The 18,266-nt window shown below is 33.9% G+C and overlaps 3 protein-coding genes across 4 annotated transcripts; 2 read left to right on the top strand and 1 right to left on the bottom strand.

Moving 5' to 3' along the window:
* Positions 1 to 8,297: 8,297 nt before the first annotated feature.
* Positions 8,298 to 9,299, top strand: LOC108344519 (probable receptor-like protein kinase At5g59700). The gene has a single exon (XM_017582949.1). It carries the CDS (start codon positions 8,298 to 8,300, stop codon positions 9,297 to 9,299), a length of 1,002 nt encoding a protein of 333 aa, XP_017438438.1.
* A 576-nt stretch (positions 9,300 to 9,875) lies between these two features.
* On the top strand, positions 9,876 to 12,460 carry LOC108345135 (PI-PLC X domain-containing protein At5g67130). The gene is made up of 8 exons (XM_017583709.2): positions 9,876 to 10,105; positions 10,198 to 10,320; positions 10,696 to 10,833; positions 10,950 to 11,048; positions 11,187 to 11,490; positions 11,578 to 11,801; positions 11,908 to 11,994; positions 12,076 to 12,460. The coding sequence occupies exons 1-8, from the start codon at positions 10,019 to 10,021 to the stop codon at positions 12,115 to 12,117; spliced, it is 1,104 nt and encodes a 367-aa protein (XP_017439198.1). The 5' UTR covers positions 9,876 to 10,018; the 3' UTR covers positions 12,118 to 12,460.
* A 2,510-nt stretch (positions 12,461 to 14,970) lies between these two features.
* LOC108344701 (uncharacterized) lies at positions 14,971 to 18,078 on the bottom strand. Of its 2 annotated transcripts, XM_017583155.2 has the most exons (3): positions 17,793 to 18,078; positions 17,462 to 17,670; positions 14,971 to 16,161 (listed from the first exon to the last, which is right to left on the bottom strand). In XM_017583155.2, exons 1-3 carry the CDS (start codon positions 17,976 to 17,978, stop codon positions 16,065 to 16,067), a joined length of 492 nt encoding a protein of 163 aa, XP_017438644.1. In that variant the 5' UTR covers positions 17,979 to 18,078; the 3' UTR covers positions 14,971 to 16,064. The 2 variants fall into 2 exon arrangements, with proteins under 2 accessions (XP_017438644.1, XP_017438646.1); XM_017583157.2 differs by lacking the exon at positions 14,971 to 16,161 and having other exon boundaries at positions 17,158 to 17,670; positions 17,793 to 18,075.
* Between the last annotated feature and the right edge of the window lie 188 nt (positions 18,079 to 18,266).

Genomic DNA, 18,266 nt, shown 5'->3' with positions numbered 1-18,266 from the left:
CGGTTTCTATAATTGCATTGTTCTCGGTGTGGTTGTTCACTCGTCTTGTGGTGTTTCTATCCATCTGGATTCGGCTTAGAGCCTTGGTAATTAACTTATTCTGAATATTGATCGGATCTTCCTAGAGTCAGTTCATTCAACTGATTCAAGTGGTAATGACGTTCGTCAAATAATATGTGTCGGTTTTGTTCTATTCTAAAACGAGGATTCCTCGGTCTCGTTTTTCTTACGTTCGTCATTGTTATGAAGCGGGTTAAACGCTCGTCATTTTATGAAATTGGAATTGAAGATGAAGATCTTATTAAAGTGGAAAATTATAAAGAATGAACAGTATATGAGATGAATTGATGATTGTGGATTTTGAACGAGCGTTCCAGGGAGGAACGACTCTTGGATGAAAGTTGAGAATTGTAAAGTATGAATGTGGACAAAGTGTAGCTGGCGATTCATCCTGATGCTCCGTGAGTGCTCATCCTCAAGTAGAGGGGAGTATGTCATGTGTGGGAACGGCAGGAGGTCCTAGTCCATAAATGTAACTTGGACGGAACGGACTAACCTCGGGTGGTAGCTGATGAAAATTCCAGTTACTAGATCACCGGGTGCACGAACGTCGTAGCTACACAGAATTCATACGGTCCGGACAGTTAGTCTAGTATCAGGAATTAATTGAGTTAAAGAATTCGATTGAATTATATGTTGTGAATTATTGGATATGTTTGATGTGCCATGAAATGCATGTTATTACTTGAATTAAATTCAATAAGCTTACCCTTCGTTTTTCCTTGTGTTGTCTCGTCCTTGTACGTCTGTCCTTGTCTTGCAATGATCATCCGTGTGGATGTGAGCAGATGGAGAGGCGTTGCTTGAGGAGACGCTTGAAGAAGGAATCTTAGAGGAAGAAAATCTCGTCGATGTTGAAGTGAAGGTCGAATAGTAGCAAGTTCGGTTATCTGTTTAGTTTAGTCATATTAGCGTGCTGGATTAGAGCGACCCCTTCCCTTTTTGATTAATTTGACCGTTCGGTATTTCTATTTTGTAAATCGTTCCGTCAAGTATGCTTAGATTGAACATCTTTATTTGTATTAGCTTATGTAAGACCGTTCGGCTACGAGCGTGCTTTATTTCTTTAAGTGTAAGACTGATTTGATATATTAATATATGTGAATATTCTATTTTATATGATTTATTATTGTATTTATGGGATGTTACATATATAGAAATTAATTTTAGTTTTTAGAAAATTTTATTTTACCGTTTGTCTTTCTTTTCTTTTTTCAAACTTTTTATAGAAACAATATGTTATAAATTTTCAATCCACATAACTGGATTGAATCATGTGGACAACATTTCGATAGAAAGAAATTTAAGTTATAAAATTTTCAATTTACGTAACTGGTTGGAATTCATGTGGACAACATTTCAACACTGATAGCTAGAGATGTGAAAAACGTTGATACCACTCACCTAAATATATCTTTTTAAACATATCTTATCTTAAATATCCATTTAAAATATAATTATTTAAAATAAATAAAAATACAAAAACTAATTTGTAAAAGTTGTTATATATAATTTATTTAAAGCTTATTTTTAACTTAAGCTAATTTTGTAAAGAAGTTTTTTTTATATTTCTTTTTTAAAAAATAATTTACAAACATTTCTTAAAATAATCCTTTATTTACATGAGAGAAGTAATTCAAACCAATATGTGCAATAAACATGTCAAGCATACATGATTAATCTTATTTGTATAGTGTACCATTTATAAGTTATCTCCACTGATTAATATATTAGAAAACCTTTAAAAGTAAATACAAAATTTTAATTTCTTTCATTCCACTAATTTCTTAGACTAATCCAACTCATTGAAGATATAATAATAGACTTTGAGAAAAAAAATGACCATAAAACAAGCCACACATGCATCCAAATTCCGAATTAGACTATTAATTAGATATATGTATCAGCCCTTTTCAACTTTCAGCTATGTATAGATCAGGGTTCAAGACACGTGGCAACCATGCATAACATTTGTACACTGTTATATTCAACTAATATTTAACTTTTACGCGAAAACCAATAATGAAAAGATTTTACCCAAATACACTTGGTGGTAGTAGCTAAGTGCTTCTCAAAACAACGAATATTTTCGTTAATATTATTTTTCATTTAGATGTATTCATTTCTTAAAAAATAAACAATTTTTTTTATTAAGTATGTTTTTAGCTCTTAAATTTTAGTTTAGAATTTATAAAATTTTAATATTAATCACAAATTCTAAAAGTAAATAAATATAATCTATTAAATACATTTCATATTAATATTTGTGTTGTTTATACTATTTAATATATTTTTATTTTAATGTTAGTTATGTCAAAAAAATTTAATATATTCCGATTAAAAAATTATAATCATTTATTTTTAAGATTTAATGTAACATCCTAAAAATACAGTATAAAACCATATACGAGAATCATCACATATTAATAATACTACAAATCAGTTCAATATTCAACTAAGTATGATTACGACCGAACGACCTTACATACAACCAGGGAATTTAAAAACGTACGCTAGCTACTAGTAAAACCGAACATTTTACAAAATGCGCTAATACCACAAGGTCTTTACAAAAGATAAAGCCAACATCAGACCGAATGTTCTCAAGGTTCATCCTTCACTCCCGCCGCATCTTCCAATACCTCTTCCAGTAGTTCTTCTCCTTCTGCTCACATCCACACGGATGATCATTGCAACAGGACAATGATAGAATGCACGACACAGATAAAAATGATAATCAGGGTAAGCTTATGTAATTTTAATTTATTCAATAACAACATACAACATTCATAATTAAACCAACAACACCCAATTCATCCTTCATACATCAATGCATGCAAATAACGACCACTTAACTCTAACTGTCCGGACTGTATGAATCCTGTGTAGCTACAACGTTCGTGCACCCGGGTGATGTAGTAACTAGGATACCCTCAACAACTGCCACCCGAAGTTGATCCGTTCCGTCCAAGTTAACCTTATGGACTAGGACCTCCTGCCATTCCCACACATGACTTACTCCTCTCTACATGAGAACGAGTAATCATGGAATATCAGGATGACCGTCCGTTAAGCTTTGCCCACATTCATACTTTACCAATCAATAACCACTTCCTGAGATATTCCTCCCTGGAATACTCGTTCATAATCACGCTATTTCATTCACATCACATTTCAAACTCCATTAAATCAATCATTAATACATTCAACTGGAATAACACTTCTTAAAAACTAACATGACTGAGCGTCACTTATTAACTTAAATAAATAGACCACTAAGAGTTCAAAACGGACGTCACGAAGCCTAGGCCGAGTACTAAGACTCTAGGCCAAACACCTTTTAAAGACCAACATTGTTTGACGCACGATACTAATACTGATGAGAAACTATGAGTAACGAACACTATCGAGTTTGAATGAAGAATCTGATTCTAAACACGGTAATAATATATATTATAGAAAACAAGACCCAGTGCTTGGTTTAAGACCGAGCCCTGTAGAAACCGAACACTATTGAACGAGCACTAGTCCAAGACCAAGTGCTTATTAGGAACGAGCACTACTGAGACTGAACGCTTGGTCCAAGACTGATCACTAATAAACTCACATAACACGAATGAATATAAATCTATACAATTGAGCCACCACTTATTCTGCATGAAAAAGAACAATAACGTCTACGACCTTAAGTAGTATATAACACATTAACTAAACTGTTTAGGAAGTCTAAAGAAGAACTACACTTAGGCCGAACACTCATATATACATATCTACTATTATAACACGCTCTTCATTAACGAAATCCTTTCTGGAAGAAAAACTTAATATAAACGGACGCTTAATGAAAACTGAACGATGAATACAAACCTCGGTCACAGTTTATCTTTCCTATATAATACTATAGAAAAACTCTTAAACACTATCCCTAATGCACAATAATTCAAGTAAGACCATGCACTCCCAAGAAGAACCGAACGCTCGCAATGACGCTCGACCATACTATCACCTTTGCTCAGAATACTACGGTTCGAAGATTACACTCTATCCCAACTCAGTTCACAGCGTATATCATACGTCCATCCACACATCCAAACAAGAAGTACAAGCATATTTCATACTCATCAAATAATCAAACAACGTATCATGCAAGCATACAATTATTCAACACAACAATCTAAATCAAATTATATAAGCTTTCCTTACCTCTATACGAAACCAAACGTTCAACTATGCAGAATTAGAGCTCCCTACTACCAAAGACTTAACGTCCGACGACCACATTTTAGGAATATTGAACCACACAGAAAACCAGAAACGTTTAGAATTATACTATCCCCTCAGGCGACCAGAAATAGAGAGTTACATGTGAGATTAAACGAACGTACTAAAGAGAAGGAAACTCACCAGCTCAGAATTACAAACCGATCGATTCAAAAAGAAGCTCTTGACGCCGAGAGTGTTCACACGGTGCCAGAGAAGTGATTTGAAGAAGAAAAGGTAAGGTTCTCTTAGGGAGAAGGAGGAGATTTTAGAGAGAAGGAGGAGAAAAGAGTTTCAGCAGTTTGGAGAAGAAGAAAGGCGTGCAAAGAAGTGGCACGATATTTGAAATTTGGCCTTAAATACTGCAATCGCCCAAAACGAATGGCCACTCTCCTGCAGCCAAGGTTGTCAAACTCGAGAGTTTACGTAAACTCGTGAGAGTCCAGTAAACTCGACTAGTAAACTCGACTCGTAAACTCGTAAGAGTTTACTTTGTATGAAAAAAATATAAATAACATTCTAATCCAAATAAGATAACAAAATTATATAAATTGAAATACATAAATTCATAGAAATATTGTTCATAAAGATATAATGTAAAATATAAATTGAAATGTCAAAGTCTCTATGCCTAATCCTCTAATAATGGCATCATACTATAATGTAAAATAAAAGGAATGATGTTGTAAAGTGGTGCAGTGCCCGTAACATACTATTATGTTGCAGTTGGAAAACAAAACAATATTTAAAATACGTGTTGTTGTTGCATACCAATGAACCCCACATAAAATTATTAAAAAAATATTTGCTGTAGTACAGTGCCCGTAACATCAACTTTACTTAAAATCAATAAAATATTATAAGTTGCAGTGTCCGTGAACTCAACTTTACTTAAAATCAATAAAATATTACAAGTTGCAGTGCCCGTGACGTGAACCCAAAGTATTGCAGTGCCATAAAAATGTTTAAAAAATATGTTGTTGGCCCGTGACATCAACTCAACTTAAAATCAATAAAAAAAATCATGTTGCAGTGCCTGTGAGTGCCAGAAAGTGTTTAAAATATATGTGAGGGAGGCAAGGTCGAACGTGATAGAGGGTTTGCACTTACAGAACGATGAGAACGAAGGTGCGATAGAGGCAAGGTCGAACGTTGAGATCGACGGCGCGACGGAGGCTGAGTTCGAAAGTCGAGATCGACGACGTGGCGGACTGCGAACCTGATGGACGAGAAAGCGACGAAAGGCGAGATCGAACGAGATAGAATGCGAGAGTGCGAGAAAGAAGATGAACAGTGAGTGAATCTTTTATAAATCCTAATCTGATGCGTCCTAAACGTAGCCGTTTTGCATTTTCAAATTTTTTTTCCAAACTCGCAAAATCGGAACCAAAATCGCGATTTTAGGCGAGTTTAGCGAGTCAACAACCGAGTCTACCGATCCTACTCTAAAAACGAGTTTGCTTACGAGTTAACTCGAAAGCATTGTCTGAACTCGTAAACTCGATCGAGTTAACGAGTTAACTCGCGTTTTCGATAACCATGCCTGCAGCCACCTGTTCTCCACTAACTGAGACGCTCACTCTCTTCTTGGCACATGGATCCCACTATTTGGGGTTTTTGGGTGTGTTTTAATGGGGTCTGACATTTGAGAATTAAAATGTAATAAATTTTTCATATTCAAATCAATTTCAATTTTACATTAAAATTCAAAAATCAAAAATATATTAATCTATTTTCTTTTTCTAATTAAAAAGATATTTTAAAAAAATAATGTGACACATTTTGGATTTTCATAATTCCACGAAACCAACTATGATAACTTGGGCTGGCGGTAAAAACTTAATGAGTTTAAGAAATATTTGGATAAAAAAACTGAAATTAGTTTATTGAACTTCCTTTCTAATAATTTATATAAAAATATTTTGTTATTTTTGTATAAGATAATTTTAGCTTTTAAGAAAATGTGATTTCATTCTATTTTCTTAATTTTTTCCTACAGTTGTATTACAAATTTGCATCGTTAATGAAGCGCGTAATTTTAATTTTATTTCTTTTTATTGTATTTAATTTATGTTTTACTTTCTATACATACATTTAAATTTTGTTCTGATTTTTCTACGTTATTTTATTTCTATTTTATTTTCTTTAATTGTACTATGTTTGTTCAACTGACATGTTAAAGAAATTGATGATGTAGGATAAATATGGTATGCAAATTCGTGGAACTAGTTTGCGGGATACCATAAAATAAGATAAAAGCATAAATAAGATAAAGAGTAAGGTAAATATAAAATTTATCTAATGTTTGATGTATATTATGATTAATAAAAAGTGGATAATGATAGGTTGTAATGATAATAGTAATAATTATAATAACTAAGATGATGAAAAAAATATGTAATAATAATAATAATAATTTTATCAATAAAATATATATAAATAGTAGTACAATTTGGGTGTCCTAACCCAAATACAACAATTTTACATAATTCTTCTATACATAATATTCTCTTAATATTCCAAACAACTTTAGATTACAATAATTATAATATGTTCTTGCCATTTTTATGTTAAAAAATATATATATTTAGATTAGAAACAACAATACATGATCGACCAAATCATCATAATACATGTTCATACAATAAAAGTCAAATACATCTAAATACGATGACCAAAATATCCTCGAACATACACCTTATATTTGAGATAATAATAATATTGAAAGTAGTTATAATGGAACTGCAATCGTAGACAATAATTACATCTTAACGCTAATTCTAATGACAATTGTTCAATTGTTAGGATAAGGTGATATGATTATAATGATGACAGAAGATGATGATGATAATGATAAGAGTGATGTGAAAACGTGGAAATATAGTGAGAAATTTTTTGGAAACAAGTGGCTGCGGTTGTTGTAATAACCATGTGGAGGTGGTGATTGCGGTTCCTACCATAACAATAATAATGGAAGCTGTGCATCGATATAGGGATTTAATAAAAAATCTGATACAAGTGACGATGAAAACAACAATAATTTTAACAAGAGTAGTGATAACACCAATAAAAACATAATGACGGAGGAACTAAGATAAAAAGAGAGTTAATTATCCTACTTTATCCTTAACATAAGAAAAAAACAAATCATGTCACATAGTAATTAATTATAGCTGACTTTAATAATGCAGTTATTATCAGTTTCAAAGTCTATGCCTTCTGCTTCAAAGTCTATATCTTTTGTAATTATTTTATTTTTAAAATATATTTTGGAGGATTAAAAGAGATAAATGTATTTAAATTATTTTTTATCTTAAATTTTAAGTTATATAAAATTATTTAGTGTATTGAAATAAGTCTTCAATCGAAACTTAAGAGAGGGAAAGTTAATTTTAAAACTTTTTTTTCCATGTCATTAGGATAAATTACTTAATTTGAAGTATTATTTATTTTAAAATTTTGAATTCACGGTCTCGAAAGTTTTTTTTTTCAAAAATCAAAATAATGGGATAAAAAAACACATACTTAAGTTATAATTAAAGAATAATAATACTTTTGACACAATTTTTTATTTTCACACTAAAATGATACTTTGTGGATTCTATTAATAGTTTTATTCAATTAGTCATATTAAACCATTTTATAAATAAATGATATGACACATGTCAAATGAATATATTTGATATATAGGCGTGTCAAAGATACTCATTCTCGTACTTAAAAGGTTCAATGTTACTTTGGGATCAGTGTACATTTCCACAAGACTTGGCTTTGTGCGTGGTAATTCTTCCAATGGCAGATGACAAATTGCAGCAATCAATGGCAATCACATTCAAGATCACAAGTTTTCAAGTCAAGCCCACAAATTTGACCATAGTTTGAATCAATCCATCCATTCATAGCAGCGAGAACCATGCATCTTGTAAGTAGCATTCAGTTATATATTCTTCACACGCAGGATTCCATTCCACCCAAAAATGGCTCCTTTTTGCTCTCTTCCATTTTTCACCACCACAAAATCCAAAACCACGAGCGAATGTAATCCAATAGAACAGCTCTGTCACCGCTTCTCTCTTGCTGAGCTTCAAGCAGCCACAAATGGGTTCATGCCGAGTTTAATTGTCAATGGAGAAGGTCAATGTCAGGTCTACAAAGCCCACCTCAAAGGCCATGGAGACGTAGCCATCAAGCACTTCAAGACTAGAAGCCCAGATCGTGATATAGAATTCAGGGTCGAAGTCAAGATTCTGTGTCAACTACACCACCCAAATGTTGTTCCTTTGGTTGGTTTCTGTGATCACAAACATGACAAGTTTGTTGTGTATGATTATGTCTCCAATGGAAGCCTCCATGATTGTTTGCATGGCACCAACAATAACAGTGTTGTTCCCTTGTCATGGATACAAAGACTTAACATCTGCATCGGGGTGGCTCGTGGACTGCACTACATTTACTTCGAAACCAAGATACCCATCATACACCGTGCTGTGAAATCAAGCAACGTTCTTTTGGACCATAATTTGGTGCCTAAAGTGGCAGATTTTGGACTTTGCAAGAAGCACCCACAAGAGGAGTCAAGGCCAAAGCCACCAAGAGTTGAGTTGAGGGAGAACTTGGAGGTTAGTTTGGAATACATGGAGCCGGAGTATTTTATGACTGGAAGGTTATCAAACAAATCAGATGTGTACTCTTTTGGGGTGGTAATGTTAGAGATTTTGTGTAGGAAGAAAGCTTGTTTTTTAACCCCAGGTGGAGAATGTGAGTACCTTGCTAAGTGGGCCTTTGATGATGAAAGGAAGGGGGTTCTTGAGAAGATTGTTGACCCATCTCTCATTGGAAAAATAGCACCTGCTTGTTGGAAAGTGTTCATTGAGATTGTTCAGAGATGTTTGGCATCAGTTGAAGAGAGGCCAACGATGGGTGAAGTGGTAGTGATTCTTGAAAATGCATTTTTGTTGCAAGAGAGAGCAGATGTGTGAAGGAGTATGATGAGCCTAGAACTGAGACACAAATGACAATAGCTGAGTGGCAATGGCATTAAGAAGAGAATACAGTTATTGTTGTATTTTTCATGTTTCTTTTCAATTTTTGTAATATTGGTTTGGCAATGGCAATGGCATTTGGAAGATGAAAAACTCTAAAATTAACTCTATTTTAATAGTGGTTACTTCCTTTTTCTCTTGTTAATATTAGTCCATACGAGCCTTTAGCGAAAGTTGTCTTGAAAACAACAATATGCATGTACATTTTACTTATGAGCGTATTTGATTTAAAAGGATAATCTTTCCTGCGTTTTTGTTTGTAACTTACATGTACAGGAAAAAGCTATATATTTTGTTCTACCGTAGTAGCATCAACAACAGTTGTTGAACCAGAATCTTGTATTGTCAACACCAAGATCTAGCACTCAAATAAAAATCCAAAACAACCCTTCAACTGTTGGTGTTGCTTTCTAAAAGTAGAAGATAACTATGAAAAGATGGGGACACTTTCAGATTCACATTAGTGAAATACTAAGCTGTCTTTATTTCCAATAATTAATGCAGCATAAATACATAACCTCTTACCCTTCAGTTGTTCATAAGAATTGAGAAAGCCATGAGTCGCTTCCCTCTTTTCATTTTTAACATATATTAGATCATTTGTGATTATCTTTTCGTTATCACCCTTTTAGACACCCAACTTTGTCACAGAACAAATGGGTTCTCTTCCGTGCTTTCTTTTGGTAATTATTCTTCCCTTGTGTTATTGTGTTGATGCTGCTTGCTTCAATGGAAAATGCAAGGTTTGTATAGCCTACCACCTATTGTTTGAATCATGCCTTTAACTTTTCAGTTTCAAAATTAGTATTATATTTGTTTTTCAATCTTTGATCAGCTAAATGATGAGTGCTCGTCCAATGGTGATTGTGGAACCGGACTCTATTGTTTCTCATGTCCACGTGGGTTTTCAGGCTCTAGGTGTGTGAGATCTTCTGTCACAGATCAATTCAAGCTCATAGTAAGATTCTCATTTCTCCTTGGTCTTTGCCTTATTTCTCAAGAAACTGTCACAACACAGGCCTAGAGATTTTTGAAATGCCATCATCGAGCGACATAATATAAAGTACTTGAACACTTGGCAGGGTTTTGGTTCTGGTGATGTATAGAAACTAGTTCCATCATTTTACATGAACTGAATATTAACTGCTATTGTTTGAAAAAATCAGGAAAATTTTTCAAGACTTTGTATTATTATATTTATTTTTGGATACCAAAAGAGAAATATAAGTTATAATATGAGATATGTACAGTGTCTTTAGACAGAAAAGGAAATTTAGGACTGTTTCTTCTTAATCAAATTTTTAACTGCTGTTTTTTTTTTCTTTTGGTATAGAATAATTCTCTTCCATTCAACAAGTATGCCTTTTTGACAACGCACAATTCTTTTGCTATTGATGGAGAACCATCTAACAGAAGAGTACATCAAGTCACCATCATTAATCAAGAAGACAGTGTAACCCAGCAGCTAAAAGTATGTTACTCGTTACTACTAGCCTTATCTTCTATTAACTTTTATGATGTTCTGTTTCACTACTTCCCAGGATGTTTAAGGGTCACTATTTTCTGCCATCAATGTTTCATCTGTAGAATGGAGTTCGGGGACTAATGCTAGATGCGTATGATTTTGATGGAGATGTATGGTTATGTCATTCATTTGGAGGCCACTGCCATGACATCACAGCTTTTGTATGTAAAATTCATCTTCCCAGTAGTGTTTTTTTTGGCCTAGGATTTTCCTAACTCTTTTCTCTACAAAAATACAAACATTTATGACTAACACTAATTCAGCTACACAAAGATCCTAACTTTGTATTCTATAAGTAGGAACCAGCTATAGATACACTTAAGGAAGTTGCAGCTTTTCTATCTGCCAACCCAGAGGAAATTGTCACACTCATACTGGAGGATTATGTTAAAACACCCAAAGGATTGACAAGAGTCTTCACCGAAGCTGGTTTGATGAAGTTTTGGTTTCCTGTGACGAGAATGCCAAAAAAAGGAGGAGACTGGCCTCTTGTGAGTGATATGGTTGCTAAAAATCAAAGGCTAATTGTGTTCACTTCAAGAAAATCTAAAGAACAAAGTGAAGGCATTGCATACCAGTGGAATTACATGGTTGAAAATCAGTGTAAGATATCACCAACCATTAAATCTTTCGTGTTCTTCACGCAGAGTACATTTTTATTCCATTTTGGTGTGATCTTAATTTCCGCAGATGGAGATGGAGGAAGAAAAGCAGGAAGTTGTCCAAATAGAAAAGAATCTTCTCCTCTTGATGACATGAGCAAGTCCTTAGTGTTAATAAACTATTTTCGCACTATTCCACTTAAGCCAATCACATGTAAAGATAACTCTGGAGGTCTCGTTGACATGCTCAAAACCTGTCATGGTGCTGCTGGCAACAGGTGGGCTAATTATGTTGCTGTTGACTATTACAAGGTAGAACTCTGGCACGTTTTCTCTTTTGCTACTAATTTTGTTGCTGAAGCATAAACCTTTGACTCATTCGTTCTAATATTAGCTATGTTTGAGGATCATTGTGCAGAGAAGTGAAGGAGGAGGATCCTTTAAAGCTTTGGATAAACTCAATGGGAAGCTCTTGTGTGGTTGTGATGATGTCCATGCCTGTGTGGTGAGGAAATTTTCACACTTTCTTTCTTGAACACAAAGTTAGTAAATAACTCATCGGATTTTGATTCTTTTTCATTTTCAGCCAGGATCTACTTCACAAGCTTGCTCAGCCCAGAAAGCATAGCAAGTAGCAACGAGGTTCTTGTAATGTTTGAGTCTCTTTTAAGTGTAATTAATTGCCTTCATTACCACGCTTCCTGGTTATCGTACAAGTACTATTGTATGCCAGTGCTACCGGCTTATGAGTTTGATTACCAAAATCTGTTAAACGTGCTTCGGTGTGCTTTGGTATTGTCATTATCTGTATTGATAAAGAGAAAGAAAACAAAGTAGACAACGGTGCAGTATGTCCCATGCATTTAATTTTCTTACTTTGAGAGTGTTTAGGCATGTTATGCAGAACTGATCGTTTGGCAAGTTTATGCTTTTAAATGTAATATATATGGCATTTAAGAATGCTTGTCTTAGACACGATTTTTATCATAGTTTTAACTTTTATAACTCCAGACATGTCGCCTTTAATTTGCTTGTGTTGATCAACGGTGTTTTAGTAAACATTTCTTTTAAACGCTACATTTAGTATACGATGTTTCATTTGTACGTTAAACTTTAAAATAGAAATTGCTAGATAGTCCAATCTTTCTAGACCATTTTGTCTTAACAATCTCCCCCTTTTGCGACAAGTCTTGCCTTGTTTCTTGTCACCAAGCCATCTTTGTCTAGCTTGTTACGAATAATCCACTTAACTTCAATGATGTGCTTGCCTTGGGATAGCTTCACTAACTTCCAAACATCGTTCTTCTGGAACTGGTCAAGTTATTCTTGCATGGCCTTGACCCAGGAGTCATCTCCCAAAGCTTTATTGACGTTAGATGGTTCAACTTGGGAGATGAGAGCTGTTGGCTTTTGATATAATTCCCTCGTCGCTCTCAAAGTCAAATTTTCCTACATTATCTTTGATATTGAAAATGAAACATTGCCATCCGAAAGATGAAAATATGAAATGTTGGGTTTCCTATTCTTCCAAAATTCATATAGAGTTTTGTATAAGATAGGCCTTGTATAAATTCTATTATGAAGATAGCAAGTTATGTTCTCTCCTTCAGCCGAGAAGTGCTTGGGACTATTAAAATCATTTAATATAGATTTGGCTATTTCAAGTAAAGATATATTTTTCCTCTCAACAATCGCATTTTGTTGTGGTGTCCATAGAGTTGAGAAGTTGTGATTAATACCATAGTTTTCACAAAATTTTTAAAAAATGTTCATTTTCAAACTTTCTCTCATGATCACTTCTGATTGAAACAATCTTATAGCCTTTTTCATTTTCTATCTTCTTAGAGAGTTTATAGAAGGAATCAATACTTCATCCTTATGGAGTAAGAACAAAACTCATGTCCAGCAAATGCTTCATCCTTGTTAGTACGTATTGTTATTCTATTATTTTTATTATATATTTATATAAAGTTTTATCTTTTTATATTAATGTATATTCATATTTATTAATTCATTAATATATATTAAAATATTTGTTTATATGTTTTTTAAAAATAAATTTCATGGAAATCGAGACATTAGTATCTTCATTTAATTAATTTCAATTCCGAGAATGTTAAATGTATTTAAATTATGAGAATGTTAAATGTATTTAAATTTGAATTAAATTAAATGTATTTTGATTACGAGATTGAAAAATCTCTTATAATTCTATGTTTCACATCATTGTACATTTCATTTCGTAAGCCCTTGAGAATTTTTTCCCTCCTATTTGATCGTTATAAATGGAGTTACCCTCCATGATATATGCAAGACATACAAGAGGAGAGATTTGTATCATCCATCTTCAAATTCAGGTTTACTCCATTTTTCTTTCATATTTTTCTTATATTTTTGTTTACAATTATCTTCTTCCTTTTCAAACTTTTAATTTCACACAATATTTATTCTAACCTACAAAATTGTTTACTTTGTCAGTTTTAAATTATGTCTCATTGGTTATAAATGTATTATAAAAATAATTTTTTTTAAGTTTTTAATACTGCATATAAGTCAGTTTGTGTATTTTAAGAAATTCTGTTACATCTAATAGATGTGATTTTAAAAGCATTATTATGTGACTTTATCTATTATTTATGTTTCATTCCATTATTTCCCTAAAAAAATTACATTTTTCATTATATTTTTTGGTTATTGTTGAATATAGTGAAGACTTAATTTTTGTTTTCGTCTTCGTCAAAGAACTTCCAGAGAAATGGTTTTTGGTAGATGCCAGAGGTAATAAAACTGTGGTCATCTACAACAGAGATGTCAACCACCCTCGGATTATCGAAGGTTGGTTAGTCCTAGGAGAAATCTATAACATAACAGGAAATCATTTTGGTCTTGTTCCTTTGAGTTTATTTACAGGAAATCATTTTGGTCTTGTTCCTTTGAGTGAATTTGAGAGGATTTGAAAATAAATTTTTTTATGATTTATTTGAGTGAATTTAGAGGTAAATGAAGGTGGATTTGGAAATAAATTTTTTTAATTTATCACGTCAATACAATTCTATACTAATTCTCACAAATTTTATTTTCAAATTCACTCTCATTTACCTCCAAATTCACTCAAATAAACGACAAAAAAAATTATCTTCAAATCCTCTCAAATCCCCTCAAATTCACTCTCTCAAATCCACTCAAAAAAACAGGGCCTTTATATTTAGGTAGGGCCTTTATATTTAGGTACGACGACAATGTTATTTCCAAATAACAGTTGAACTAGGTGAATGTACGAACTTAAATTTGGAAAAGTTCCACATTGCAGTTGCTCTGCAAAACACCATTTCTGTTTTCAGACTTACGCTCATTTATTCTCAATGCAGAGGAAGCCACTTTATTTTTCTGACTTCCTAACTTTATAATTTTAAAAACAACTTCATTTCGTTTTGATTTGTCTATTTCTTTATGTTAATTTTCTCATGACCTTCTAACTAACTTTGCGAATCGCAAATGGAGGTTCACATATCTCCAACTCAATGGTATGGAATTCAAAGTTAAATGCAAAATTCTCATTACGAATTCTTCGATGAGGTCTGCCAAGAATTGATTTGGTTGGAAACGACTGCGCATAAACTGAAGGAAGGGGATGTCATTGTGTTTCATGCTGAGAAGTTATTCAAGGATGTCTGTATTTTTTGGAAGAATACCATTCAACACCTCAAGGAGGACATTCTGGGTATTACAGAACATATCGAAGGATGGTAGCGAATTTGTATTGGAGAGGCATGAAAAGAACAGTCCAAGAGTATGTGCGTTCTTGTGACACGTGCCAATGCCAAAAATATCTTGCCGCATCTCCACAAGGGCTTTTGCAGCCACTACCTATTCCAGAGAAAGTATGTGATGACATCACGATAGATTTCATCTCGGGACTGCCAGGATCTAAAGGGTATGAAGCTATATTTGTCATAGTGGACAGACTTTCTACTGAGGTGTTTGTGAAGGAGATTGTGAGGTTACATGGTGTTCTTCTCTTAATTTTCAGTGATAGAGACCCTATTTTCATGAGTCAATTCTGGAAAGAATTTTTCAGATTGCAAGGCACTACTCTCAGCATGAGTTCGGCTTACCATGATGATCAATCAGAAAGCAATTTTGACATAGGAGATTGGGTGTTTCTGAAACTGAGACCTCACAGGCTGAAATCTGTTCTTTCTAGAATTAATGCCAAGCTTTCTGCAAGATATTATGGAGCTTTTGAAATCATCGGTCGCATAGGAACTGTGGCTTACCGCTTGAAATTACCAGAGACAACTCGGATTCATGCGTGTTTCATGTGTCCTTGCTAAAAAAAGCAGTAGGAAACTACAAGGTGCAGTCTGAATTACCTACAGGCTTGGGTGGGGATGGTGTTGATACACGGGTTCCAATTACAGTTTTGGCTTCTCGAGTGGTGGTAAAACATGGTGAACGAGTCAAACAGTGGTTGAAACAGTGGGCTGCAAAAACCAATCGAAGAAACAACTTGGGAAGATGTAGTGGTCATACGGAGCCAATATCCTGACTTGAATCTTGAGGACAAGATTGCTATTAGTGGAAGGGGTAATGATGGGGATCAAGAACGAAGTTTTGGGCCGGAAGAAAGGATAGTCCAAGAGGCAACCACAAAGCCCAAAGAGTGGATTGTCTACAAAAGAAAAGGGAAAAGATCAGATATAGGAAAAGAGAATATTGAGCTGGCAAAATTAGTTATAGAGAGAGTAGAATCCCATTATTTAAGTAGTATGAGAAGATGAGGAGGGGGTTTTCGTTGACATTGTCATGGAGGGACTGAGTAGCTTTTATGCTTCTCTGTAAGGTGCTGGGCTCTGGGGTATTATTTACCCTTTCTAGTGCATTTTGTTTCAATTTTTAAGTGATAAATAATACATCCTCCATTTCTACTCCATTTTTGCATTATTTTTTTATTTCCATTTTACTTTGTTGTTATGGTCTGCATCAGAAACTTTATCAACTCTCCCTAACTGGGTTGGATGTACAAGACATTTTTAATAAATTAGAGAATACAAACTCTATGTTTCTTCTCCAACATAAATTCAACTACCTTAATGCAAGGGATATACGTGTTTATGTACTCCAAATGATAAGAAGCAAGGGAAATAACACTATGCATTCTAATAAGCATAAGGGTCAAAGTTAGCATCTGGACTTTTAAGGCCGAATGCTTATAACCGTTTTCAATCCCTAAAACACAATTATGGTCATCGTTAGGCCTTTGAAACCACGAGTTTGTTGTTTCCTCTCTCAACGATGAATTTTATCTAACTTGTACATACTGTCAGGGTAAACAAAATTTATACGCCAATCAATATATAATCTTCCTAAGTATAATTCCAAAGATAGTTATTGTAAAAAACATCTCACTTATCATGCAAGGCAGTGAGTGAATGAATGACTGTAAAAACTCTTTACACTCAGTGCATACACTATTTATTTACTCTTTCTAATCGAGTGGAAATTATCAGATCTTTTGCAAATTCTTGCATCTGTACCTATAAAAGATACAACCAGAGAACTTCTACAACATCTCGGGTCACTGTTCATGCCTCATATCGGAAGTTCACACAATGAATTGCTAACTTATGGCTTAGAGGTTTGAAGAAAACAATCAAACACTGCATAATTGACAACCTAACAATATTTTTTCATTCATTGATGGGCATAATACCGAAAATATTCATCTGACACAGTACAAATAAAAAGAGCAAATGAAAACAAGTATATCATGTAAGTTATTTGCTAAAAGAGGGAGCGAAATCACATTATATCAAAGGACAACAACACAATAACCAAACCCGTCTCAACAGGTTGCCACTCAAACTCACTCATGACATAATCGCGAAAAATTGCAGATTAAGCGAACACAAAAGTTCAACTTTCAAAAATCTAAGTTGGGTCTTAAAAAGATAAGCATGTGGAAGACCTACTTCTTAGAAGGCTTCCCTTTCTTTTGAGAACCTTTCCCCTTTGTGTTATCCATCGAAGAATCCATGTTTTTGTCCTTCACATTAATGGCACCCTGGCTGAACTCCGGAGACAGTATCTTGGCAATCTCAGGAAAACCAACAGTGTTTCTTCCACGCAACAAATTTTGCAAATTCTGCTCCCAAATCTTGTCCTTCTTAATACCAGGACTCTGCACAGCAAACATATCATGTCAATAATACCCTAAATTTAACCTTACGAACTAGGAAGCACGGTTATCTAATCAAGTGTAAAATAAGATTGGGAGTGAAGAGTGAGGTAAGGTGAGAGAACCCGGAAATTGTAGAGTTTGATAAACTTCGAGAGAATGAGGGCAATTTCGGAACGAGAATGCCTAGGGATGCCAAGGAAGTTGCAGAGTTCACTGGAAGATTTGCGGATTTTGGTGTTGCCGGTTCCTGTGATATCTGCCACCGCTTTCGCCACCGTGGACATGCTCCTCCGACCCAACGAACCCATTTTCGCAACGTGCTATGGTTGCTACCACTGCGTTCTTGTACAAATCAACACCAGTTAATGAATACCGTCAAAAACAAAGAGGGCAGACACAGAGAGTTTTGTTAAGAGGAGTATTTAATTGAATTTTAATAGTTTTTTTTTAGATAAGAGCATCATAAAATTTGAAAAGATTTTTCATAATGTAATTCTTTTTGAAAAAATTATGATTAGCATTTGTGTAATTTAAATTTAAAAGAATTAATAAATTTTGAAAATATTTTATAAAAAAAAATCACAAATTTTTCGATT

The sequence above is a fragment of the Vigna angularis genome, chromosome 8, assembly GCF_016808095.1.
Source record: "Vigna angularis cultivar LongXiaoDou No.4 chromosome 8, ASM1680809v1, whole genome shotgun sequence".
Classification (NCBI taxonomy): Eukaryota; Viridiplantae; Streptophyta; class Magnoliopsida; order Fabales; family Fabaceae; genus Vigna; species Vigna angularis.
The sequence above is the reverse complement of the archived record's forward strand: the minus strand, read 5'-3'. Positions and strand labels throughout refer to the sequence as shown.

What these genes read in the sequence shown, in the direction of transcription:
- LOC108344519 (XM_017582949.1), top strand. Translation starts at nt 8,298, where the DNA reads ATGGCTCCTTTTTGCTCTCTTCCATTTTTCACCACCACAAAATCCAAA.
- LOC108345135 (XM_017583709.2), top strand. Translation starts at nt 10,019, where the DNA reads ATGGGTTCTCTTCCGTGCTTTCTTTTGGTAATTATTCTTCCCTTGTGT. An exon ending in TTACATGGTTGAAAATCAGT is followed by an intron (nt 11,491 to 11,577) that starts GTAAGATATCAC and finishes TAATTTCCGCAG; the next exon opens with ATGGAGATGGAGGAAGAAAA. An exon ending in ATGATGTCCATGCCTGTGTG is followed by an intron (nt 11,995 to 12,075) that starts GTGAGGAAATTT and finishes TTTCATTTTCAG; the next exon opens with CCAGGATCTACTTCACAAGC.
- LOC108344701 (XM_017583155.2), bottom strand. Translation starts at nt 17,978, where the DNA reads ATGGGTTCGTTGGGTCGGAGGAGCATGTCCACGGTGGCGAAAGCGGTG. An exon ending in TCAAACTCTACAATTTCCGG is followed by an intron (nt 17,671 to 17,792) that starts GTTCTCTCACCT and finishes TTTGCTGTGCAG; the next exon opens with AGTCCTGGTATTAAGAAGGA. An exon ending in AAAGGGAAGCCTTCTAAGAA is followed by an intron (nt 16,162 to 17,461) that starts GTAGGTCTTCCA and finishes TTTCTTTTGTAG; the next exon opens with ACAATCCACTCTTTGGGCTT.